The sequence below is a fragment of the Rhinolophus ferrumequinum genome, chromosome 8 (assembly GCF_004115265.2).
Source record: "Rhinolophus ferrumequinum isolate MPI-CBG mRhiFer1 chromosome 8, mRhiFer1_v1.p, whole genome shotgun sequence".
Taxonomy (NCBI): Eukaryota; Metazoa; Chordata; class Mammalia; order Chiroptera; family Rhinolophidae; genus Rhinolophus; species Rhinolophus ferrumequinum.
This window is the reverse complement of record NC_046291.1, coordinates 50,862,305-50,880,222: the sequence shown is the minus strand read 5'-3', so window position 1 is coordinate 50,880,222 and position 17,918 is coordinate 50,862,305. Positions and strand designations below refer to the sequence as shown.

At 34.2% G+C, this 17,918-nt stretch overlaps 1 protein-coding gene across 1 annotated transcript in view; it reads right to left on the bottom strand.

Annotated features, from left to right (window-relative positions):
• Window positions 1-17,918, bottom strand: part of OLA1 (Obg like ATPase 1) — a 146,318-nt gene that overhangs the window by 112,837 nt on the left and 15,563 nt on the right. Inside the window, exon 4 of the mRNA XM_033113036.1 lies at window positions 13,599-13,726. Coding sequence (XP_032968927.1) covers window positions 13,599-13,726 — 128 coding nt within the window. The remainder of the gene's footprint in view (window positions 1-13,598; window positions 13,727-17,918) is intronic.

Genomic DNA, 17,918 nt, shown 5'->3' with positions numbered 1-17,918 from the left:
GAATGCATTGTATATGTAGATGAGAACCACTGCATAATCACTTAACTCATTGAATTTGTACCGAAGAAACAAAGAAAACATATGTTTTTTGGTCAGATTGTTTATTGCAATCCAATACTAGATTAATTTAATAAATACTACTGAAAAAGAAAATTACAGGACCCAAAGAAGAAAACTCCATTATTTTAGGGTACAATCAAAGACAGCTTTATATTGGCAATTTGTGTCTATGCAAAAATGTGTGACTCATTTTAAACTTTTAAATGACGTGCTTATGAGAGGGGAGGTGGGCTCTTGAAAACAGTAATTTGTGTTCCTGGTAATTAAAGGTGATTTACAAAACATATAAACACCCCAACTTAACCTAAGGGGGGGGGCAATTAAATGAAGGCATTTTTACCTTCTCATTTAGTAGTTCAATAAAGTTGTAGTGCCTGAGGGCTACAATTCCTTATAAACTAGAAAGGCAACTTAAAATCTATTTCTTCCATCAGTGCTACCTTAATCTCTTTAGCAAACACAGGCAACAAAACTAAAGGACTTACCTGGAATCTTACTGCTAAAGCTCTAAGAAATTTAGACATATGAAATTCTAACAGTACTATAAAACAGAATGAAGCAGCATCTGTCATTAATAACAAAGGAGAAAGGATAAAGGCTTTTATTTTTCCTGACCAAAAATTCTAACTATCTGCACAGAAATCACCTACACAGATTTTCCTAGTTCTATCTCGATAAGAACTTGTCTGCCCAGTGGAAGAAGGGTGAAGGCTGACATAAAAGTGAAATCAGTGAAGAACTTAAAATCATATGCGGGTGTGGGGAACTTATACTGGTGAGGAGATAGAAGTATTTTCTAAGAATTATAAAACTGCATAGATCTTTCAAAAGAAAAAGAAATCACATCAAAACCAAACAATACAATTAGCAGTTATTCCAAAAAAATGAAATGCTCTCCTTACTAAAGTAGACTCCTTCTTTCAGGAAAATAAACATTGAAAAGTAAATTCAAACAGCAACTAAGCTCCTCCATGAATTCAGAAGAAGAAAATAAGCATATATTCTTTCCGATTTAAAAAAAAAAAAAAAAAAAAAGGAAGTTACTTCTGAAGACTGGGAACAGGGACAAACATCAAATTTTAGTCTAAAGACCTGAATTATTTCCTATTTTGTTTATAATAAGCCTATATCATTCAGATTTTTTTAGACATATTTTTTAAAGTAACAATATCTCTTTGTGATTTATAATCAAAAGGTAGAATGACATCTGATAAAACCAAAACTGTCTACTCAAAAGGTATGAAGGGAGGGGGTGTAAACACGTAATTAAATCACAATTTTATATGCACTATGTAATGACGCTCAAGTTTTTGTACCTAAATTGCGTATGATTCAATCTATTATAAGGGAACACTTTTTGATATCAAGCAGATGGCTACTGATTATATCTGAAACTGCAGAGGGCTGGAATGACTAGCAAGGGCTTTCCTTTGCTTTGACAAATCAACAAATGAATTTTGCTTTGACAAATAAAAAAAGTGACTTGCATTGTGCATATTAAAACAATTGGTATAAAGACAGTAAAATAGCTAAGAACCCATTTTAAAAACTTGCTTCTTTCCCTACATTATCCTTACTCCTGGGAGGGGGAATCTAAATGAAATGAAATACGGAATTCTCAGCGACAGTCCCTCAATCTTTTCATCTTTCAAAGCTTAGGTGAGAGGGCCAATTTCTGCCTCTTCCTGGCAAGGGCAAAGCTAAGGCTCCCTCAAGTCAGGCTCCCAGGGTGAAAAGAGGAAGCTGGATAATATCCTTTCACCAAGAATCCATAGAACTGGGAAAAAATAATTGCACACAAAGAAATTAGGTATTAGGATAAAGAGGTATAAGGGCAGTCTTGCCTCCCCTGCTCCCCTCAACACACACACGTTCACTAAGTTACCTTAGAAAACGCAACTATCACTTTAAGGCAGAACAGACCACCCAAACACAATGCTAAGGTTGCAACCAAGGGAGTAACTTCTTTAACAACAGAACCCACTCATTTATCTGAGAGTAAACTCCTTAACTAAACCGTCCTGGCAGAACCATCCTGATTACTCCAGCTTAAACACACAATGCAATATATAGATGATGTATTATAGAAATGTACACTTGAAACCTATGTAATTTTACTAACCAATGTCACCCCAATAAATTTAATAATTAAAAAAAAATCAAACATTTTACAAATCACTGACAACTCCTGAAACAAGATTCTAAGCCAAAACCAACTCCGCACTGTTTTAATACAGACCTCTTGAGAATTTTATTTGAATCATTTGTACATATCCTACATTGTACTGAAATTAGAAATTTTCTCAAGTTTTAAAAATCAGAAGAGTATCTATTCAGTTTTTAAAAAGCCAAGGGTCTAAAGTAAAAAGAAAAGTCACCTATCTCTCCCTCCACCCCAATTCTATTTTCCAAAAATCTATCAACGATTTGATGTATCTTCTTTAAATTTCTTTCTGTGAGTATAATGTAGAGCTGAGCTGTCTGATACTGCAGCCACTAGCCACATGTGGCTTTTAAGTACCTGAAATATGGCTAGTTCAAATGGAGACCTGCTCTAAGTGTAAATTACACACCAGATTTCAAAGACATGTTACCAAAAAGATATCAATAATGTTTCATATTGACTCAATGTTGACATAGTATTTTTATTAGATTAAGTATGTTATTAAAATTCACTTCACCTTTTCATTTTACTTTCTTTAATGTGGCTATCAAAGATTTTAAATCACATATGTAGCTCACATTTATAGCTCATATTAAATTTCTATTGGTAAACACTGGTACAAAGATTAACATTGCAGGTTTTGGAGTCAGATTTGCCTTTCTGAGTACATACTCCCAACGAGACCACCTACCAGCTGTGTAACCTTGGGCAAATTTCCTAACCTCTCTCTACCCACTTCTGACTTGTTCTGAGAATTAAATGAAATTCCTCACATAAGGCATTTAGCACAGAGCCTGGCACATGGTAAGTGCTCAATGAATATTTGATGGCAACAAAAGAACAAAAACTGTAATCTAATTCTTTTAAAATCATTATACAGCACCTGTCTCTTCAGAAAAGTCTCCTAATACGCCTGTAGGTCACTATTTTACACAGCAGGCATTTCTCTGAAAAACAATGTACGCCAAGCATTTGAATTCTCTCTCTCATGAATCGTAAACATGTTTAATATATAGATCTTAAACATTCAGATGTAAAAATGTACAAAAGCAGTGTGGTATGGCAGAAAGACTGGAGAGCAAAAGAACTTCAAAGAAGAAAGATGGGCTCTACACCCAATTTATTACATACTCTAGGTAAACTAGCTATTCTCTCTTGATATCTGTACAACTGGGATAACATTAATCCTGCAGAATGTTAAGATTAAAAAGAATAATATATTAGAAAGAATCTACCATAGTACCTAACATATCATTGCCCTTCTTCTAGAAATCAAAATAAAATGCCAGCAACTCAGACATGCTAATAATGTTAATACTGAATTACTCGCTGTGCTACAACCGCCAAAGCCTGTTCATACCCTGAAGAAATAGTTTAAGAACATGTTAACTGTGTGGTCATCTAGATTCCCTACATTTCATCCCTTGTATGAACTAGAGCTATACTACTATATAACCTATACTACTATATAACAGTATAGGTAAGTACTCCAGAATCTATTTAGATTATTTTTTTATTATTGTTTTTATTAAATGTTATAAAAGGGGTAAAAGACTCCAAATTACTGTCTTTTATGCAAATGAACAGAAAACACTACACACTTGGCTATGCCTCAGGTGTCTGCTACAAAGATGCAATAAATTTCAATTCAGAGCTAGGAAAGGGTATGTCTTCTGATATACATGAAATTAGACCACCCAATTTTTCTCTGTGTGCCGTGGCTGCCACAACACTCGGCAGTAACACTTATTCTCCATTCCAATGCTTTACTTGGTAAGGGTTACCTGTCACTTAGACTTCTGACCATCCATCCACCCTACTCCCTTTAATTCTCACTTTTAATTAATTCACTTTCATCATTTTTCCTGTTATTTTAATGTAATTGTCTTTTATTGTAAGATAGTTAAAATTCCCTTTAGAAGTCAGCAGACCAAAATAATAAATGCAACTGAAATTCACACAAAAAGCTCAAAATAAATACACATGCAAAAAATGTAACTTTCAAAAGCAACTGGAGAAGAGCAGTCAGGAAAGAACAGAGCGGTACATCCCATACTCCCACCCTTGCCAGCCACATGCCACACACATGCACACATACATGCATACACATACCAATTTAGCTGAAAATAATCAAATTGTATTTGAAATTTTATTTTCTACAACTATGTATGATTACATACTTTACAATTAAGGGTTCTAGAAATCAGAACTTCCTATATGTTTCTAAATTGGGAACCAAACTGACCCATAGCTCAGAAAGCAGAACTCTTGTTTCCAGCCTACAAGGTCATATCTCTAAGCACCTGCTGAGAAACTTGAACAAGTTTTATCTATAAACAGCATGACAGTAGGTTTGGTGATAGTGCCAAAGCTGTGTCCATCAGGTAACACAACAACACCCTCACCTCCTGTTGAAGCATCACTTCAAAACTGCTAATGCCAGCTTTAAAATCTAAGGATTCAGTGAAATCAATAGCTTTCATGTTCAAAGCTTCAAAAATCTAACGATAGGAAGTTATATTGCTTCTAAAAATTGGTAAAAAGAAGTCACTAAACCCTAGAGAAAAAAAATTAATCATTTTTCTAAATAAAATACCTGTAATCAGAAGTTACTGCAGGTATGAATTTAAAAAGAATTTGCTTCCCATAACATGGTTGCTGTTTCCCTATTCTGTACTAAATCTTTGGCAAACAGTCTTATTTGAGAAGAATTGTTTATAGGCAACGTAAGAAAAGCCTATCATTAAATACTATCCTTTCTTCACAAATTCTCTCAAATGTGCTTTCCCCCTCAACTGCCACTGACAGTTTTCTGAAATCCAGCCCTCATTATTTCCTCTGTGAAATACTTCAAAAACTTCCTGGCTGTTCTTTTTGCCCCAAACTTCTTCCCACTCAAATCCATTCAGAGTGTGTTGATACATAGTTGCTAGAGCATCAACTCTGTTAACTAAGTAACATAATCCTGTAATATTAGCCCTAAAGTAGATAAAACCCAAATTTCTAATTTAACAAAATTACAAATTTTCAATACCAATTTACACAATAGGGATGATTCTCACAGCCATTATGTTGAGAGAGAAAGGAAGACGGCACAAAAGAATATAGAATGTATGGCTACATTTACCTGAAGTTCAAGAACAAGCAAAACTAATTGATGATAATATAAATCAGAATAGTGATTACCCTGAGTGAGAACTGATTGAAAAGGGTGACAGAAATGTTCTGTATCTTGATCTACATGATGATTACACAAGTGTACACATATGTACAAATGAATCCAGCTGTATGCTTCAGCTCTGTGAGTTTTGTGCACTTTACTATATATATTTTATATCTCAATAAAAACAAAGAAAAATAAACTAGACATGGGGAGGATAAGAGCTTTCTAAGTATAGAAGTATAGAAGATATCAAAGGAAAAGACTGATAAAAATATTTTCAACAAAGATGACATATATAATTAATATATTGCTATGTGCCCGTATTGCATGAAGACACTCTCGATCAGGGATCAGCAAACTAAACCTTGTGCCCTATTTTCGTATGACCCTAGAGCTAAAAATGATTTTTACATTTTTAAAGTGTTGCAAACACACACACACAAAAGAACATGCAACAGAGCAGCAATATACTCAGTACCTGGCTCACTAAAGAAAAAGTTTCCCAACCTTGCTCTAAAAAATAACACAAGAAGCTAATAAATGCCATCACTTATAAAAATGCAAAACAGAGGAATTAAAATGTGGGTAGGAACAAGATTTCACAATGTATAACTCAACGTTATGTCAATTTTCTTTTGGAACCATGCAAATGTTTTATCTATTTTAATGTATGAACTACCTAAAATTTTCAAAAAAAAATATTTTGAAATATTAATATCCCCATGAGGATGGAGGGGGAGAATTTGGATGTACCAGATAGAATTCTAAATGCATATACACTTTGGCCCAGTAATTCCACTTCTAGGCATAGCTCTTAGAGAAGTACCAAGACATGTATGTAACAAAAAGAAGCCTGTATAAGAATGTCCATTAACAACATTCTCTATAATAAAAATGTCAGAAATTATAAATGCCCATACTCATACATTATGCTAAATGAAATAAGTCAAAGGAAGACAAATACTATATGACCTCACTTATATGTGAATCTGAAATAGCCTAACTCATAGAAACAGAGAGTAGACTGTTGGCTGCCAGGGGATGAGTGGGGGAAATGGGGAGATGTTGGTCAAAGATAGGGGAAATGGGGAGATGTACCCAAATTCTCCTCCTCCATCCCCATGGGGATATTAATATTTTAAATTTTTTTGGAAAATTTTAGATAGGTCATACATTAGATTAAACATTTACATGGTTCCAAAAGAAAATTGGCATAACATTGGAGTATACATTGTGAACAAGCTTTTAGTTATATAATATGAGTAAGTTCTAGGGATCTAATATACAGAAAGGTGATTACAGTTAACAATACTGTATTGTATACTTGAAAGTTGCTAAAAGAGTATATATTAAATGTTCTCTTCACCAAAAAAATGTTAATGATAATTATGTGAAGTGATAGATGAGTTAACTAACATTATCGTGTTAATCATTTCACCATATATGAAAACATCACAATGTACACCTTAACTTATACAATGTTATATGTCAATTATATCTCAACAAAGCTGGGGAAATAAATAAATACCCACAAATTGGAAGCAGTTCATTAAACTCTGGTACTTCCATACTATGGACAATGCAGCAGTTAGAAAACAATGAAGCATAAAATAAGCCAGTCACAAAAGGACAAATATTGCATGACTCCACTTATATTAGGTACCTAGAATAGTTAAACTCAGAGCTAGAAGGTAGAATAGTGGCTACCAGGGGCTGGGGAAGGAAGAAATTGGGAGTTATTATTTAATGGGTATGGAGTTTCACTCTAGGATGATGAGAAAGTTCTGGAGATGGACGGTGATGATGGTTGCAAAACATATGAATGTACTTAATGCCACCAAATTGTACACTTAAAAGCAGTTAAAATGGTAAGTTTTATGTTATATATATATTATCACAATAAAAAAAATTTAAGTGAAAAAATTGTGGAAATTTAAAATCTATATTCACAGAAGTAAACAATGAAAGCAGCATTAAAAATAATAGTCTATATGCACTGACATAGAATGATCTCTTATTTAAACTCCAAAATAATTCTTTAAGTAGGTATTACAATCCCTATTTTACATGAGAAAACTGCGTTTCAAAGATACAGTATTACTTTTTCAGTTATATAGCTAGAAAGTGGGAATTAATACTCACACTCAGGTTTAATTCCAACACCCACACTCATTCCACTTTAGTCTACACACCAGACTGAGATGCAGAAAAATATAATAGTTGCATTGTGCTAACATGATTCTGATATTTTTCCTTTTCATTATTATCTTTAATGCCACTTAAACCAGAACTAATTTTTAAGGAACTACTTTGAAAAGCACATCCTGAATGGACATCATACACTGACTTGCATTTCTGTGTCATAGAGAATAAAAGCTCAGGGGATTTCTTTTCTTAATCCCCTAATTATTTATGAATTAATTTCAAAAAATTTTAAAAATACACAAACATGGTATTTAAAACAACTTTTTAAAACAGATGTTCATAAGAAAATCTTCCATAAAAAAGAAACTTGATCACAAACTTAACCCAAGCCAAGTTTATATTACATTTAACACATAAAAGTACATGTGTTTTCCCCATCAATAGAGCTAACAGATAAGTTTGTATTCTACTATTGTTAACATGGCCCAGTTTCTTAAGGCTTGGGATGATGTTGTTTGGTGAACACAGGTAAAGCAACTGAGAAACATACTTGTTTAAATGCCAGGGAAAGACAAGAAATCTAATGGCAGTGAATTCATTAAACAGCTTTAGTGGCTTTCTTCTGGATGAACTCATCAAACCCTAAGTATTTCATTCTATACAAATTATTGGAAACAAAATATTGTATGTACATAGGTACTTACAGAAGTATGCAAATATTGTAATTTAACCCAAACCCCCCAACTTCTACTCCATGAAGTTTTGGCACTGGCATCAAGTGTAGAAGCTACTTTAATCTGCAGAAATTCAGGTAACTTTTTCATGCATTGTCAAAATTCTCCCTCAAATATCGATTTCTTTCAGAGGTCTGACAACCGACTTGGAGTTAATGCTATGGTATGACAAAAAGAGTGTGGGAGAAAGGACTGAAGTCAGGCAAAGTTGGTTTAATCACAGGGACTGCCACCTTTTAGTTATATGATGGGCAAATCCTTTTCCCTCTCTAAGCTTTGGTTTTCCCATCTGAAAATGAGGGTGATAATATGGCCTATATATCAAGACCTAAAAACTTTAAAAGCACTAAGTAAACGAAGTGCAAAGATATTCATTGTAACTTGGACCTAGTTCGGTCAGATAGGCCCTCTTGGTAGGTGTAGGGTATTTACATATATCTTAACCCACAATCCTGCTTCTCAAATTGGGGACTGCATACTTCTGGAGGTACAAAAGAAAGTTAACCACGGGAATCTAAAAATGTTTCCTTGAAGTCAAGTCTATGGAGCTACACTATATACCAAAGGTCCCCATATTCCTCATCCTCAGCAACTAGAACTCTTAGGTGGAAAATTTGACAAACACAAGATTCTTACCATTTTCATAACATTATGTATTTTCCAGGAATTTTACGTTATAGAGACAGGCAGTTATGCCCATTAGTTCAAGACTTACTTAGTCTAGTTGAAGATAAACTTTTGTTAAGAAACTTTAAAAAGCAAAACTTTGAAAGAAAAAAAGAAAAGAGTAGTATTTCCAAAAACACCAAGAGTGAAAAGAACATTTTGCTATTAAAAGACACTTAAAAGATCCATAAAAGAACAGGAAGAATGGCTTAAAGAAATTACTTTACTGAAAAAGTAAAGAAACAATCAGAAAACCAACCCCCTCTGGCTTAACCTTCCCCTCCCACTCCCAATTCCAGAAACAGGTCTGATGCAGGGGTCCACAGAATATGCTAATAGCATCATTAGCTTTCACGTATAAACATCTTTTCAAAATAAAATAATGCACATTCCTAATTATCTCACTGATACAATATTCTCAAAAAGGTAAAACTCAAGTAATGAAGAACAGCCCAGTAGTTGCCAGAGTTAAGGGTGGCCAGTGTGTGACTCTAAAGGGACAGCATAAGGTAGTTTTGGGGGGGATGATGAAGAATTCTGTATCCCGATTGTGGTGCTTACCCGAACATATACCAGGGGTGCCAAAAATATGTATACACATGACTTGTATTCATCTTTTGTTATCGGTATATATTGATAACAAAAATGATTAACAAATATCAATTTGTTAAAATTGATAACAATTTTAATACAGTTTTTTCATTTCTTAAAATGTGTATTATTTTGTATATATACGTGTGTGTATATACATATATGCTAAAATTCACAGAACCACATACCAAAAAGGTCAATTTTACTATATAAGTTTTAAAATAAAACACACATTCCTAACCTTTAAAAATGAAATTTAAAAAAAATGTTTGTACCTAAAATTTACTAACAAACTTGCCAATAAACAGTAATTTGGAATCAATTTTAAAGAATTCTCCAGCTGAAAAGATTCTGTACTTATCAGATTGATGTATAAAAGACAGATAACTGCAATTGCACCAAAATCCAAAGTACTTCTCCACAAAATCTTAATACTCACAAAATGTCAGGTTTAATTTTTATTTTTAAAGCAATACAAATAGCTGCACCAATCTAATTATTATCTAGAAATATGACATCATCTCCAATGCTTGCGCTATTGAAACAATCAGGATAAGCAGAGACCAGTTAAAGCTCCCCTTGAAGGAAAGGTGACAGAAAAGTGGCTTGTTTGTTTTTAATTTCCTACATCCTTTTTTACCTTTTTTTTTAGTTCATTGAGGTGAACCTGCCATATAATAAAGTGTGCATAAAGTGTACAATTTGATACATGTATATACCGTGATACCCTCATCACAATCAAGATGATAAATATACGCATCACCCCCAAAAGTTTTCTCATTCCCCTTGGTAATCCCCCTCGCACCACTCCCCATCTTTTTCACTCCAGGCAACCACTGACCTGCTTTCTGATAAATTATTTTGTGTTTTATAGAATTGTATATAAATGGAATCATATAGAATATCTTTTTTGGACTGGCTTCTTCTACATAGCATAATTATTTTGAGATTAATCCATGTTATTCTGTGTAGAAAACAATTTAATGTTACACCTACCTGCTATAGAAACTCAGTCTACATTTGCTGCAAATTTGCTTTACCCTAGATCGGTATCTTCAATTAGCAATACATGAAGTTTCACATAGAAAACAAATTATTAAATAATTCTTCAATTAATTATTACTCTGAAAGTTTTCTAAGCATTTAAAATAGAGCAAGAAAAATAAGTGACCCTGCAATAAGTGAAGACTAATTTTTTTCAAATTAATTTTAATAATCAGAGACACATTTGCACTACAGAAATACTTTCTACAAAGCTTTGTTTATATTTAAAAAAAAAAAATGACCAGAGTAAAGATTAGCTCTTATAATTCCCATCATGTAAAATCTGACTATTTTTATGGTCAAAATAAGACTCAGTTTAACTTCGGCAACACTTCTTTAGTGCAAGATAAATTCCTGTTTATATAACTGAATCTATACCTATGAGTTAGTATATGGTAACTTTAAAAATATACTTTAATCAAGACGTAACTCCAGATCAGAACACATGTAAACAAGATAATCTTTCATTATTTCTAATATCTCTCATGTTCTTATTAGTGTACTTTGCAAACAAGAAAACCAATGAAAATAAAGAAATTTTCTGCCTTTTTCCGCCTCCCCCATCCCAGTCTGTTTCAAGTTGCTGTTTTTCAGTCTAGTTGTGTAGGACACAGCTCCCTGGCCCATGCTGGTATTATGAGCCTTACGATCCCCCCCCCCGGGCTGAGGCACTTGATGGCCAGTCATCGGTCGGTGGGCTGCTCACAGGGCAGCCCAGCTCCAGGGACAGCTGTTGTTCACAATCTTAGCTGTAGAGGGCGCAGCTCACTGGCCCATACAGGAATCGAACCAACGACCTCAGCGTTAGGAGTACGATGCTCCAACCACCTAAGCCACCGGGCCGGCCCTCTATGAAGGTTTTTATTAATAAAAATTCTTGTTATAAATGTATCATTCTGTGTTCTACCCTGTTTTCCTGAAAATAAGACCTAGCCAGACAATCAGCTCTAATGAATCTTTTGGAGCAAAAATTAAGACCGGGTCTCACAGAAAAATAAGACCGGGTTATTATATTATATTACATTATATAAGACCGGGTCTTACATTATAGTAAAATAAGACCCTGTCTTATATTAATTTTTGCTCCAAAAGATGCATTAGAGCTGATTGTATGGCTACGTCTTCTTTTCGGGGAAACATGGTATGTACTATACAATAATAAACACCATATTTCATCAATTCTAAGACGTATATTTTTCACAGTTGAATATCTCTGAAATCAATCACTATAACAAAGCATAGTATCTAGTTTAATTGGATTTTTTTTTCGTTTCTTAACAATATCTTTGGCTTGAATTAAATACAATAAAGTATGTGTAATCCTAACCAAATTCATTTTTCCCACTAAGGGTTAGGAAAACATATCAGATGAAAATTATACGAGACAATGAAACCAAACCCTTTATTACTTGATTAATGGTTTCAGGCCTTTATCAGGATCTTACCATCACCCTAAACTGCTCCAGCTCTGAAAGTTCTAAGTCAAATATCTTCTCTAACCACACACCCCTTACACCCAGCAGGTCTGTTCCTGAACCTCCTCAGGAAATGAGATCAACAAGCCTCCCATTCTTCAGTCCTCTCCTGTTTTCACGCTTACCCTGTGTTAAGCTCCATTCCACCTATCAGTTCACTCACTCTCACACCCAAACGTTCAGTTCTCTTGCCCCATCCTCCTGTCACACCTGCCCTATCAATCCTACTTCCTATAGACATCTATCTGGATGTCCTGGATACACAAATTCAAAACACTGTCCCAAACTGAACTCATTAACTCTCTCCCAAGACTTGCTGCTCCTTCCACACTTAACATCTCAGGGAATGACATCAAGATTCACTCAGCTAGCCCAGCCCAGAAACCCACGAGTCACACTTGATTCTACCCTCAGTCTGAAACTCTCACATCAGTCACTAGAACCAGTGAAAAAAAACAAACCAACAGAAAAACAGAGGCTCTCGTCAATGTACAGAATTTAGGTAACACTACTTTACACAACTGAATTTCCACTCCCACCACCCCCACCCATAACTTTATTTTTTGCCTGCACCACAAATCCTTCCAGAGGTGTCTCCACACTTTCACCCAAGATGAAGCCACTTAGATCAGTGCTTCTCAAACTATCTGTGGTGGGCTTTTATAAAATACAATAAATATGAATTACTAAGCAAATGAATTTTTTTCAAAAAATGTACAAAAAAATAGCATATTTGTAAAATTAAATTCAAATGACAAAAAAATTACTCAGACTGATATAAAATATTCTAAATGCTCATTCTCAATTGCTATAGGTATCTAGTTGAGGACCAGTAAGAAACAAAAGCACTAAACCAGACCACAGCTGGCTCCCACCTCCAACTTGCATTTCCTTTGTTTGCATTAATTTGCTCATCATAATACTATTACCATAAAATGCAGTCTTAACCTAAGCCTTATTCTAAACCTTTCTATTCTGTCAGAGAATTACCATGTTCTTAGCTCACTTTTGTAGTTAAAAAGAACACATATCAACACATAGTTCTACCTGTTTTCTGTTTGCTTTATATCCCTGTTTCTATTAATAACTAACTGATCTACAGCTTCTCCTTAATCTTTTCATCTGTAATAAATAACCTGGATGCCTTTCTCTCCTCTGAAATAATGGAATTCTGTCCTTTATCAATTCTGCCTTCTCAATACATGTAAAAGCAAGAATGATGAAAAGTTTCGCAAGTTAAGAAAATTTCAAAATGCCTCTACAGGTAGTCAAATCACTTCCACATAGAAACTTCTCAATGGAACTAATCCAGAACAAGGAATAAAATGCAATTAGAATATACTACCAACACAGCATATACTTGCTATGGAATAAGCTTTCTCATATGGAGATGATAAATAATGTCAAAGTCACAATTAACAGACAAATGAATCCATGATTCATCTTGTGAAGCAAAGCAAATCTTTTAAATCAGTCATTTCTAATTTTATTTGAGCAATGGAAAGAAAACATTGATCATAATGAAATCAATCAGTGAAATAAATAATTGTTCTTACGTGTTAGATGAAAGATTCCATCACAGGCACTAATATGGGATAGAAAGGCATTTCCCAGGCCTTGTCCATTGTGAGCTCCTTTCACAAGACCAGCAATATCCACTACATTTAGAAAGGCAGGAATTTTGCTGAAAAACAAAAGATGGTATTATTATAAAACAGTACAAAGAAATTGTTTATTAACCAAATGGATTTTACATGAATTCTTTCCTTTCTAGAATAATGTTTATAAGACTCTCACTAATGATTTGATAAATGAATACCAAACAAAAAAATTAAACAAGAAATAAGCTTTTAATACATTAAGACTCTCTTACCTAGGAAAACGAAGGAAAGAAATTATAAAGCAGAATAGCTATTTTACTGTATCTCTAAAGATTATTAGAGATATCACTAATTTTACCATAGTGTTCTGTTGGCACACGCGCACACCCACACACACACACACACACAAACACCCACACACAAAAGCAGTAGAGAACATTTAAGAGTATACTAATACAATGCAAAGTAGTCATCATAAAATGAGTCTACATACTTTGTGCCAGGCTAACGTGGACTAAATGTTTTACACGCATTATCATTTCAAAGTTCAAAACAACTCTATCGGGTAGGTGTTATCTATTAAACCCACTTTACAGATGAGGAAATTAAGCCTTATAGGAATTAAGAAATCTCTTGCATACAGGATCACTCAGCTAGTAGTGACAAAATTGAGATTCAAACACAGGATATTTGGGTTTGCATTTAATCACCATGTAGATTACATAGTCCAAAAATGCATGAAATGATGCAAACCAGTTATCAACATAGTAATAAATAACTTAGTTGTTTACAACAGCAACAGAATTAGACATATATACAAAATAGCCTTTGCTTTGCTCAAAGTAAAGGCACAGTTAACACAAGTTAGAAACCAAGTTAGGAAAATCAGTCAGCCATGTAGAAATGGAGATTAAATGAGTAAATAAAGCTCCTTTCAATGTCATATGACAAAGGTGTATGATATAAGGTGCATGTATGTATGTATCCTTTGTTAATTTTCAAAAGAGTATTCATTTTTCAGAATGTCAATTTCACATAAAATACAACATTAAAGTGCCACAAAATACTTGTCTATTATCTGTATGAGAAATGAGTCCTTTTAAAATTGTTCTACAAAAAATTTCATAGAAATTCCTTGGTAATTGTCATCAGCAAATCCATAGAAAACATACATAAAATGTGGTTAAGGTTTGTTTGTTGGATATTGTGGTTGCCTCCCCAGTATCCTTTGCCCCTTCTCTTGGTAACTATATTGATTTTCATTTGGCTCGCCATACCTGCCCAGAGTAGCCCAGAGCTTTGGAGAAGCTGACTCTACCCCAACTCTATTGGGGGGCATGTAGCTATTGGGCCTATACTATGCAGTTCAATCTCATCCTCTAGGCACAGTTAATGACCTTTACCCTGCCCATTTGCCTAGAAAGACTTAAGGAGAGGTTTGTCAGAGAGACCTTTTAGAAGCAAACCCCTCCTTCTTCCTTCACTGTGAACGTGGATAAGACACTATATAATTCCAAGATTTGAGAACCATCCTGTGACCAAGGGGAAAGCAATCTTAGGATCGAGGTGATAAAGTAAAATGGAGAGGGCAAAAAAAAGAAAAAGGTTCTGATGACACAACTGAGTTGCTGAAATCAACACTAAACACAATGCTACCTGTTACTAACACAAATCAACTTTTTAAGTCAGTATGTGTGCAAGGCATATGTTAAGCACAACCACACTCATCCTAAATGATATAATTTCTAACAACTAAATACACCCATGTGATACATATGAAGCACAGTAATATGGACATGAGTGGAAAGGCACTGAATTTGAGGTGACAAGCCTTGGGTTCTACTCCTCATTCACATTAACTACCTGTGTGACCTTGGGCAAATAATTTCACCTTTCTGGGCTTCAGTTTCCTTTTATGAGGAAACTGAACAGAACACTCTCTAAGAGTCTATTTTCTAATGAAAATGAGTTTCTTAATTCTTATTCTTGATTTAAGGCCAGGATAAAGGTTTAAACTATTAATACAGTATCTCAAAAAATAAAAACTTGAGCCCTAAGTCAAGGATTTTTGATGTACCGTACCAATGATTTTTATGATGACTTGAGCAAAAAAGTGTTTTTAAACCACACAAAACTTTCTTAAGACTAAAATAATAAAGTTAAAAATCTTTTTAATCACTATAGTATAATGAACACAGAATACCAAAAACAGTGATGTTTTTCTTCAATAGAAACAGACTGAAATGATGAATAGATCGGATTCTCCTTTCATCAAAAAAAAAAAAAAAAAAAAGAGCGAGAAAGCGAGAGAACTCGCAATATTAACAGAGAAGGTTGGGGTAGCAAGAAGAAAAACTATGAATTATTGTCCATTCTTTGTTATTCGCATGACCACAAGAGGCCAAAATTGGAAAAAATGAAGCTAGGTTCCCACTCAATCTTTTTATTTCCATTGGCGTTTAGTCAATGTTCACTACTAAAGGGAAAGCAAAGGAAATTCTGAGAAATTAATTCTCTCGCTGTCAACAAATTTTCAACAAATGTGAAGTCCAAGAGCTTTATTATAATTGTTGTTCTCTTCACATCTCTGAAACATTTCAGCACTGTCACATGGCCACACACTCCAGCAGTGGCAAGGGCCCACACAGGAGACCGAGTAGGGAGAGAAGGCAGCACAGCAGCAGCCAGGCCTGCGCAAGGAAGGCATCTGGACAGGAGAGCAGCTGAGGAGTAGCCAGCACCCAAGCAAGTGTCCAAATCAGGTGACAACCCAATAGAGTCAAGAGACTGGCTACATACAAAGGCACAGCACGTTATTGGGACAACTAAACGGAATCTGTGAGTTAGATGGTAATATTGGATCAATGTTAATGTCCTGATTTTGATGGGTTTACTGTGGTTATGGAGGAGAGTGTCTGTATTTAATAAATACAAACTGAAGAACTGAAGTGCAATGTGGCATCATGACTGCAACTTATTCTCAAAGGTTCAGAGACATTTGGATGAAGGATATATAATCATTTCTATGTATAATTTTGCAGCTTTTATATAAATTTGAAATCATTAAAACTGAAAAGTTTTTTAAAAGTACACCAAAGTCACCTTGAGGAGCCAATTTGAGAGACACAATTTGAACTATTTTCTATGATTGTGACAGATTATAACCAACTGAGTAACACTGATACGAATAAATACATAAGTGAATAAATGGAGACAAAAAAGCACATTCCATTAGTAGAATGCATAAAAAAAAGCACATTCCATTAGTAGAATGCATAATAAATGAAGACGGAATGATGGAATTACAAAAATCACCATGTGAGAATCATCACAAAAATTAATAGATAAAAAGAAAAATCAATGGATGCTAAAACTAGTGGATGAAAATGGGAGAAGTAAATGAGTTCAGTATATATTTTGTAGTTAGAACTCAGGAATTGCTGAGAGATTCAATGCAGGGTGAGAAAAGAGAGAAATCAAGGATAAATCGTGGGTTTTGGCTTAAGCAACTAGGGAAACACTAGGAGCATTTACTCTATTACAAAAGTCGTGACGAAGAACAAACACAGCACAAGGCAGGGTGACATCAAGAGGTCAAGTCTGAGGCACCTGTTGAGTCATCCAAGTGTCAGTACGTGTTAAGAGGCAGTGAGATACGTCTGGAGTTCAGCAGAATTCAAGCTCCTGGAGACGGAATCTTGGGATTTATCAGCACATTCAAAATAATGAAAAACTAAACTAAACTCTCAATAATAGGGAAATAAACTATGTATATTCATATAATACAGTATTAAACATAATTATATCAGAAATTATTTCGTTTTTATTATTTTACTCTAGAAAAATATTAATCATACCCCAAGTAAAAAAGTCTCCAATTTCAATTAACTATGTGTGTACACAGTCAGGGAAAAGAATAAAAGAATACACCTCCAAAGTATTTATTATATCAAGGTAGAAGTACAGGTGATTTTTACTCCTCTCTTTATACACTTCCATATTATCTGAGCCTCCCACAATAAACCTGTATTATCTTATTTTTTCTAATTAAAGAAATAATACATGCTTGTTATAAAAACTTCAAACACAAAAGAATATAAGAAATAAAATTTAAAATTGCCTAAAAATTCCATTACCCAGATATATCCACTGATTTTGTGATATAGTTTGTGATCTTCATTTCCAATTTTGTGATTTAGTTTGTGACCTTCATTTCATACATTTTCCTATGAATACACACATACATGTATAATTTTACATGAAAGAGATCACATA